At 41.5% G+C, this 9,644-nt stretch overlaps 1 protein-coding gene across 1 annotated transcript; it reads left to right on the forward strand.

Annotated features, from left to right (window-relative positions):
• The first annotated feature begins 1,797 nt into the window (after window positions 1–1,797).
• On the forward strand, window positions 1,798–9,392 carry LOC146341802 (vomeronasal type-2 receptor 26-like). The gene is made up of 4 exons (XM_084807693.1): window positions 1,798–2,082; window positions 6,143–6,370; window positions 7,204–7,330; window positions 8,491–9,392. The coding sequence occupies exons 1-4, from the start codon at window positions 1,798–1,800 to the stop codon at window positions 9,390–9,392; spliced, it is 1,542 nt and encodes a 513-aa protein (XP_084663819.1).
• Window positions 9,393–9,644: the final 252 nt, after the last annotated feature.

A 9,644-nucleotide genomic window follows, 5' to 3' on the forward strand; every position in this document is an offset into this window, starting at 1 on the left:
TGCAGCAATGGCAAATCTAGTTGCTGTGAAGGAATAACAACCTGGACATTTTTGATATTCTTTATTGGGGGAGGGGAGTTATAAAACTCCATGTACTAGGGATGTCAGAGAATTTCTCCACGAATCTCCGGGAGGCCAAATGTCAACGCATTCGGCCCCCCGAAATTGGTGGAGAAACTGTCTGCCCCCCCGCCCCCCCCCCCCGGGATGGGACTTACCTTTGGCGAATGTCCCTTGCGGAGGCGGCTCCCGGAGGCGGTTCGGCGGCGGTTTGGCGGTGGCGGAGGCTGGTCTTCTGACCGGCTGCTGCTGCCGCCATTTCCAAGTAAAAAACAAACAAACAAACAAACAACAAACTTGTTAGGCTACGTAAAGATTTACTTAGCCTATCATGGCTGACTTTGAAAAAAAAAAGCGCGTACGCAAATGGCAGCGCCCATGGGTGCCGCCATTTGCATTCCTTATTTTATTTTATTTATTTATTTATTTATTTATTTATTTATTTATTTATTTCTATACCGCCCAATAGCCGAAGCTCTCTGGGCGGTTCACAAAAATTAAAACCAAACAACACACAATAAAACAATTTAAAATATATAGAACATTAAAACCACAATATAACAATACAACCACAATAAAACCTAGCAGCAGTACAGGAGTTTAAAATACAGATTTAAAACAGCAAAGATAAAAAATTTAGAAAGCTAAAATGCCTGGGAAAATAAAAAGGTCTTCACCTGGCGCCGAAAGGAGTACAATGTAGGCGCCAGGTGAACCTCACTAGGGAGCTCATTCCAGAGCCGGGGTGCCACAACAGAAAAAGCCCTCCTCCTAGTAGCCACCTGCCTCACTTCCTTTGGCAGGGGCTCACGGAGAAGGGCTGCTGCTGATGAAAATACGTAAATATTTACATAGACTACCCGTGCCAAAATAAGGAACGCAAATAGCGTTGCCCTTATTTTCGCCGTAGACTACCCGTTTTCGCGCTTTTTTTTTTTTCAAAGTCAGCTGTGATAGGCTACGTAAACATTTACGTAGCCTATCACGGCTGACTGCAGGCCAGGGTCGCAAACGGCAGCGGCTACGGCTGCCACCATTTGCGTCCCAGCAGGACAACAGGATTTGTGGCCGGAGAGACAGGGAGCTCCCCCCCAGCCAGAATTTTGGCGGGGAGGGACGGGGCGCCTCCCCCCCCGACCAGAATTTCAGGGGGAGAAACGGAGCACCTCCCCCCCACCGCGAAGCAAGCTTCGGGATCAGGTAAGTGACTTTTGTCCATCCCTACCATGTACAAAGGCACTATTTCTTTGATTATTTTTTTTAAAAAAACTCATCCTTCACAGAGAGCCTTACTATTCTAATACTCCACAAATGTAGAACACATACTTTTCTTCTTTTTAACATTCCAAATCAATATTCCTAAAAATAAAATGTAAAAAATCACTACAAAACTAGAATTGTTAATGTGGAAATGCATACAAAAACAAAAAAAAAAACAAATTAAGGGTGCAATCCTTTGCATGTTTAGACCGAAAAAAGTCCTACAACTCCCAGAATTCCCTAGCCAGCTTGGCTGGCTGGAGCATGCTAGGAATTGCAGGACTTTTTTTCTATCTAAACATACATAGGATTGCACCATAATTGTCTAAAAAAATTTTTAATCAGCTAGCGACCATATATGATGGTGCAATCAGATTTGGCTTTTGAAACAGGTGCTCTTGGTTGAAAAAAAAATCAATAATTTTGCTAGGTACAGAATGTCTCTGTAATACAGCATATCATTTTTATTATAGTGTAATGATGAAGAACTACCAGCATGTCTTGGCCTTAGTATATGCTGTGAAGGAGGTCAATGAAAACAATCAGATTTTACCAAATGTCACACTGGGCTTCAACATCTATGACAGATATGGTGCAAGTTGGACTTATCATGCCACAATGAAACTCTTCTCCATACAGGACAGTTTTATCCCCAACTACAAGTGTGGCATTCAGACCAACCTAATCTCAGTCATTGGGGCGCTTTACCCTGAAACCTCCCTCCATATGGCAAACATCTTGGGACTCTACAAAATCCCACAGGTATGATGGGTGCAGCATGGGAATTTTATAAATAATTTAATAACTTATTAATACATTATTTGTCTTTTAAAAGTTATTAATAAAATTATGTGATCTGACTTGGTGATCTGACTTGGTGCTGTGAGGAAAAAAGGGGCATGTACAAGGCATACAACGTATAAAGCAATCACTCTGTTACAGCACAATCGTATACATCTTATATTTGTCTACTCTTAAATATGAGTTCAATGGGTCTTACTCCCAGGTAAGCCTTAAACTGCAATCCTATGCCTCCTTACCTGGAAGTAAGATCCACAGTAGTCAGATGTCTAACAACACATGTATACGATTACAAGGAGGTGTATACTACTATTGCTGTTCCAAGACTGTTATTTTCTGGAGGATTTAGAGTAAAACTAATTATATTTATTTTCATAGCCAAGTACAGTAGCACAGATGCAAAGACTAAGCTAGTTACACTGGTCTTATTTCGTACCAATGAAAACCATGCCGAGAAAGGAAAGTGGGATATCTGATTTCTTCATGTGTGAAATATAGACAAATGTTGCTGACATATAATTACATTTGGGATGAGAATTTTCAAACTGGGCAAGGTCTTATTTAGAACTCCCCAAATTGCAAGTTTGCTCCCATCACTAATACAAAATAACATCTGGTGCAAAACTAAACTCACCAATTAATTGAAAATGTGTTTTGTTTTTTAATGTTGAACTCTTCAATATGTAATCCATAAATACTCCTGGTAAAGTTTTTTCCCCCCTTGAAGATCCACATCAACATTTTAAACTCAGTTAGTACTTTGGAACAATCTATTTTTGAGGTGTGTGGGTGGGGGGGACCCAGCAGTATGCACACATACTTTCATTTGAAAATCTTTTTTTTTTTCTTCCATCCCCCTGCCCCAACCCATCCAACTTTTCTTTGTACAGTTGATCTATGGTTCTGCTCCAGTTATGAATGATAATGCAGAGACATTTCCCTTCTTCCAAATGGTCCCAAATGAAGCTGACCAAAGTAAGGGGATACTTCAGCTACTTTTGCATTTCAGGTGGACTTGGGTTGGTGTCATTGCCAAAGATAATGAGAATGGAGTAAGTTTTGTGCGGATGTTACTTGCACAGTTTCCCCTATATGACATCTGTGTTGCCTTCATAGAAAGAATCAAGACAATTCATGTCTTTGGTCTTTTTGATGTATTGAAATCTTTGTTGAACATATATGAATTCCTTAATAACAGTGCCAATGCATTGATCATCTATGAAGATCATATACTATATTTGAGAATGTTGCTATATCTACCAGAAGCGGGACTGGATGTAATAGAGCCTAAAGGTAAAGTGTGGATCATGACAGCCCAGATGGAGCTGATGGCATTGCAGTTTCAAAGGAGCTGGAATATGCAAACCATCCATGGTGCTCTGTCCTTCACAATTCATTCAAATGAAGTATTAGGATTCCAACAGTTTCTTCAAACCAGAAACCATTTCCTGACAAAAGAAGATGGGTTTATCAGGGACCTTTGGACACATGCATTTGAATGTGACCTTCCAAACTCATCCATTAGCAAGGAAACAGATAGCATGTGCACTGGGGAAGAGAAGCTGGAGAGTCTTCCTACAGGTGTTTTTGAAGTGAGCATGACTGGCCACAGCTACAGCATCTACAATAGTGTCTATGCTGTGGCACATGCTTTGCATGCCATGCAATCCTGCCAACTCAGACAGAGAAGAATGGTGAATGGAGCAAGTTGTAATCTTCTGTATCAACAGTCATGGCAGGTAATGGCCTGAGCAGACAGATATAAGTGAGCAAACTATGTATGTATGTATGTATTTCTATACTGACCAATAGCTGGAGCTCTCTGGGCAGTTCACAAAAACTAAAACCACAAAGTGCACCATAAATTCATACAAAATATGAAAGCTTAAAACCACAAATTAACAGTGAAACCAGAATAAAACCTAGCAGCAATGCAGAGATTTAAAATACAGATTTAAAACACTGGAGCCAAAAGATTAAGAAGCTGATGAAAGGAAGGGGCACAACATAGGTAAACCTCCGTAGGGAGCTCATTCCAGAGCCATGGTGCCACAACAGAAAAGGCCCTCTTCCTGCTAGTCACCCACCTCACTTCCCATGGTGGGGACTCCAGGAGAAGGACCCTGAGGATGATCTTAGGGTTCTGGCAGGCACATATGGGAAGAGGTGATCCTTCAGATAACATGGCCCCAAGCCATTTAGTGCTTTTAATGTTAATATCAGCAATTTGAATCAGGCCCAGAAATGGACTGGCAGCCAGTGCAGCTGGAAAAGTACTGGCATAATGTGATCTTGTTGGCCAGTCCATGCTAACAATCTTACTGCCCTATTTTGGAATAGCTGAAGTTTGTGGACTTCAAAGTTCAATGGCAGCCCCACATGATCTGAGCCTCACATTGATCTGAGCCAAACACCTTGCAATAATCCAGATGAGAGGTTATCAGAGCATGGATAAATTAGCTAGGCTATCTCTGTTCAGATAAGGGCATAGTTGGCCTATCAGCCTAAGCTGATAAAAAGTGCTCTGTGCTACTGCATTTACCTGTGCCTTAAGTGACAGTTCTGGGTCCAAGAGCCTGACCCTTTATGGGGAGTGCAACCCCCTCCAGTACAGGTTGAACAGGTTGAACAGCCAGATGGACAGACTACCCACCCACCTCTGTCTTGACTGGATTGAGTTTCAGTTTATTGGCCCTCATCCAGGTCATTACCATGCCCAGGCCCTGATTCAGAACAGCCACTGCCTCACCTGGGTTTGATGAAAAAGAGCAGTAGAGCACCTCAGCACACACCTCCGGATAATCTCCACCAGCTGTTTCATGTAGACATTGAACAGTATAGGGGATAAAATAGAGTCCTGTGGAACCCCATGGCATAATTGCCAAGGCACAGAGCAATAATCCACCAGCACCACCTTCTGGATTCAGCCTTCCAAGTAGGATTAGAACCACTGCAACGCAGTGCCTGCAACTCCCAACCCAGACAACCTATCCAGAAGGATACCATGGTCAATGCTATTGAAAGCCACTGAGAGGTCCAGGAGAATCAACAGGGTTGCACTCCCCCTGTCCTTCTCCCAGCAAACATCATCCCACAGGGTGACCAAGGCAGTTTCTGTTGTAAAACCAGGCCTGAAGCCCGACTGAAATGGATCTAGATAATCCATTTCATTCAAGAGTGCCTGGAGTTGTCCTGCAACCAAGTGCTCAAGCACCTTGCCGAGTGCTAGAAATGCCACATATACAACTTTAAGTGAGTATTTCCTATAACTGGATTTTATGTTTTCAAAACTGGAGGATCTACAATTGTCTGCTACTTTCTTCTTCCCAGTGGTCATACGGACATTGAAACCTGAAACTATCTACTGTACACCACCTAGCAGAGCCAAATTTCAATGACTACAAACCCTCCTCTTCCATATCATCTTTTGACTCTGGCCATACAGACATCCTGACTACAACATCCAATTAGCCTTCTAAACAAATATGTATTTATTTTACTGACATAATTTAAGTGAAACATTATCTACAAACAATATAAATGCTATCAGTCACATCAAATTTTATAAGGATCTAGCTATGCAAAAAAGAAAAAAAGACCTACACTGTTTTATATATATATATATATATATATATATATAAAAAAAATTACAAAATAGTGAGCAAACATTTGAGTTGTCCAGAACTCTTTATTAGGGTGAACATTAAGCAAAGCAACAGGTTGAGAACAAAAAGGCTGGGTTGTTGTTGTAGTCATAAAAGCGTATGCAGGTGTTTGCCAGCAGCATGAGTACAACTAAACCCGCAAGGGCATGTGGGCATATACACAAGCTCTGTCCCCAACATCTGCATGAACCTGGCTCACTTAGAGATCTTTGCATATTTAGTGTGAAGACAGGAAATGGGGTTGTAAGCTTGTCTGGAAGTAGACTAGCTAAGTAATGTGTCGGGCTTAGAAAGAGGCAGATTCCTGTATCTTATAGACCTGTATTTATTTTCCTCCTCTTCTTCTTTTAATCCAGCTTCATCAGTTTCTGAAAAGAGTCTCATTTAACAACACTGCTGGAGACAAAGTTTGCTTTGGCCAGAAGGGAGAATTGGTAGCCGAATTTGATCTTATTAACTGGATCACTTTCCCAAACCAATCCTTTCAGAGAAAGAAAGTTGGAAGGCTGGACCCCCAGGCTCTCCCTGACAAAATGCTCACTATCCATGATGATGCCATCTCATGGCACAGCAGTTTTAATCAGGTACAGTCTGACTGCAGGTAATTTGGGAAGTAGTCCAGTTTTGAATGGATTCCTGATAGTTGTTGTTCAGTTGTTCAGTCGTGTCCGACTCTTCGTGACCCCATGGACCATAGCACGCCAGGCCTTCCTGTCCTGCGCTCTCTCCCAGAGCGTGCTCAAGTTCATATTCATTGCATCGGTGATGCTATCTAGCCATCTCATCCTCTGCCGTCCCCTTCTCCTTTTGCCTTCAATCTTTCCCAGCATCAGGGTCAATAAATGTCATTGGGCGGATCCTAGCCTTTACATATGCCCAATCATTGGTATATGTGTTTATGTTTAAAACTGGAACGGATGACAAACAGTTAGAAAAAGAAGCTAAGAATTCCAAAGTATGTGAAAAAAATGGGCAGAAATAAATAGAATGAAATATAATCGGAGAGATATCCCGATCTTGGAAAGCAGCAGTTAAAGGAATACATACTGCATGAGAAATTTCTGCCTAGATAAATAAATACATAACTACAGTGGGAATTCATAGTTCATGACAAGCCGAATGTGAGTGTGCATTAAATTGTCATTGTGATGAAAAGATCATACTAAGTTGCATTATGATGAGTACTGTAATTTCTAGGATGAATATTTTTCTGTTGGTACAAGAGGCTATTATTGTATTATCTTACTATTACCCCAAATAGAAGAACACAAGAAGCTTATGGAATGCCATCTTCCCTAGTAATTTGAGGATAGTGTTATTCTGTACTGACTGTACATTTATCAATGAAAAGAGATTTTGAAGCATAATTCCTGAATTGTAATATTCTACTTTATTTTGTTTTCAATTTGTGGACTAGGCATTGCCACTCTCTGTGTGTACTAACAGCTGCAACCCTGGTTGTTTCAGGAGAAAGCAGGAGGAGAGTGCATCTTGCTGTTTTGATTGCATCCCATGTCCAAGAGGGGAGTTTTCACATGAGAATGGTAAAACATATGCAGGGTTTTCTGATTTTCATAAGGAACATGCATAGTAAGAAACATGCATATTAAGTCCATATACAGAAGTTCTAGGCTTACGTGCAGGAGTCATATTTTGTCCATTGTTCCCCAACAAGAATCTCCCCAGTGCAGTACATTACTCTTTTTCCAGATGAGTGATGGGGAGATCATTCACTTGCATGGTGCAATAGTGAAGTTATACCATGAGAACAACTGACTGGGAAGTGAACAGGAAAAATTGCTGTGGGCTGCAAATGGGACCAAATGTGATGGGGAACAAAACCTTCCCCTACCCCCCTTGGTCTCAGATACTCTTAACTCTATGGTGAACTCAAAATCAACTCTGGTTCACAATGTAGACTATTTACATTTCCCCACAGAGCCAATGGAAATAAATTTACCACTATCTGCACAGCACATCATATATTCCTTTTCTAGAACATGCAAGAATGTGGGGAAAGAGGTTGCTTTTTGAATTTGGTTACAGTTGTTACTTTTAAATAGGGCTTTAGTGTTCTGGGTAAGCCACTTTAAAGTTCTGATGGAAGTTCTCGGTGGGATAAAAACAAGGACCAAATAAATAATGGAGAAGTGCTGTAGCATTAGAAGGAAAACAAGAGGCTTGGAGTCCTTGGCAATTTTAGGTAACTGAATATCTGTGAATACCCCCCCACACACACACGACAGCCCCTTTCCACATGTGGTGGATAATAATAATGATGAGCCTTACAGGATATGTGTAAGCATTACTGAGAGTATACACGCACACACATTTCTAAGAGAACCAAATGTGTTGTTATGGTTGTTCCATATGGTTCCATATGGTTCCATATGGTTGTTATGGTTAGCTCCATAGAAGACAATGGAGTTTACAAATCAGTTCAAGATGAAGAATAACTTGACCACATGCTGGGGTCTGTGTGTGTGTGTTTTTTGCTGATAATCTATAATCAATAGTAATCTGTCCTGCCACCAACAATGCTATTCCATGCATATCATTAGATATGGGACAGTGTGAGTGATCACTGAATAGTTGTTTCTAAAGTGTTATGGTTTTATACTTCAATTAAAAAAACCCCACATACTTCAAAAACAACAAATGTAGACTGTTTGGGAAAATTGAGACTATGTCTTTTCATTTTCAGACAGCGATGACTGTTCTAAATGCCCAGAAGATCAATATCCAAACAAGAACCAGGATTCCTGCATTCCCAAGATAGTAAGTTTCTTGTCCTATGAAGAACCATTGGGGATCAGTTTAGCTATTTCAGCCCTTTCTTTTTCTTCATTCACACTGTTGGTGCTAGCAATATTTTTGAAGCACCACAACACTGCCATCGTCAAAGCCAACAACCGGAGCCTCACCTACACTCTCCTCATCTCCCTCCTGCTCTGCTTCCTCTGTGCTTTGCTATTCATTGGCCAACCTGAGAAGGTGATGTGTCTCCTCCGACAAATTACTTTTGGCACAGTCTTCTCAGTTGCTGTGTCTTGTGTACTGGCAAAAACAATCATGGTAGTCTTGGCTTTCATGGCCACGAGACCAGGATCCAGGATGAGGAGATGGGTGGGGAAAAAATTGGCCCGTTCTGTTGTTCTTTGCTGCTCCCTTATCCAAGCAGGCATTTGTACTATGTGGCTGTCAACCTCTCCTCCATTCCCAGATGCAGACATGCACTCAGTGACTGAAGAGCTTATACTGGAATGTAATGAGGGGTCTGTCACTATGTTTTATTGTGTCCTGGCCTACATGGGCTTCCTGGCTGCTGTCAGCTTCAGTGTGGCTTTTCTTGCCAGGAAGTTACCTGATAGTTTTAATGAAGCCAAACTTATCACTTTCAGCATGTTGGTCTTTTGCAGTGTTTGGGTGTCCTTTGTTCCCACCTACCTGAGCTCCAGAGGGAAATATATGGTAGCTGTAGAGATCTTCTCCATCTTGGCTTCTAGTGCTGGATTACTGGGTTGCATATTTTTCCCAAAATGTTATGTTATTGTGTTGCAGCCCGAGTTGAACAACAGGGACCAGCTAGTAAAAAGGAAGCATTGAAAATGTAATGAGGTTCAGAGGGATGTAGCAATATGCATTCTTATCACAGGCTCCCTACCCCCTCTCTCTCAGCCTCTGTCTCATACACCCTCTTCATAAGGCTCCATAGGGCCTTGTCACATGAATTGGTGCAAGTAGGGATTTCCCGTTCTCTTCCATGTCCACCCCAGGGAACTTCCCCATAAAAGCACATAACGTATAAAAATAGTAGTCTGCTATATCTCTGACTGATTACGAGTCTTGCAGAGTCAT

This window comes from Heloderma suspectum, chromosome 6, assembly GCF_057233095.1.
Source record: "Heloderma suspectum isolate Gila_16-S chromosome 6, 16-S_ref, whole genome shotgun sequence".
Classification (NCBI taxonomy): domain Eukaryota; kingdom Metazoa; phylum Chordata; class Lepidosauria; order Squamata; family Helodermatidae; genus Heloderma; species Heloderma suspectum.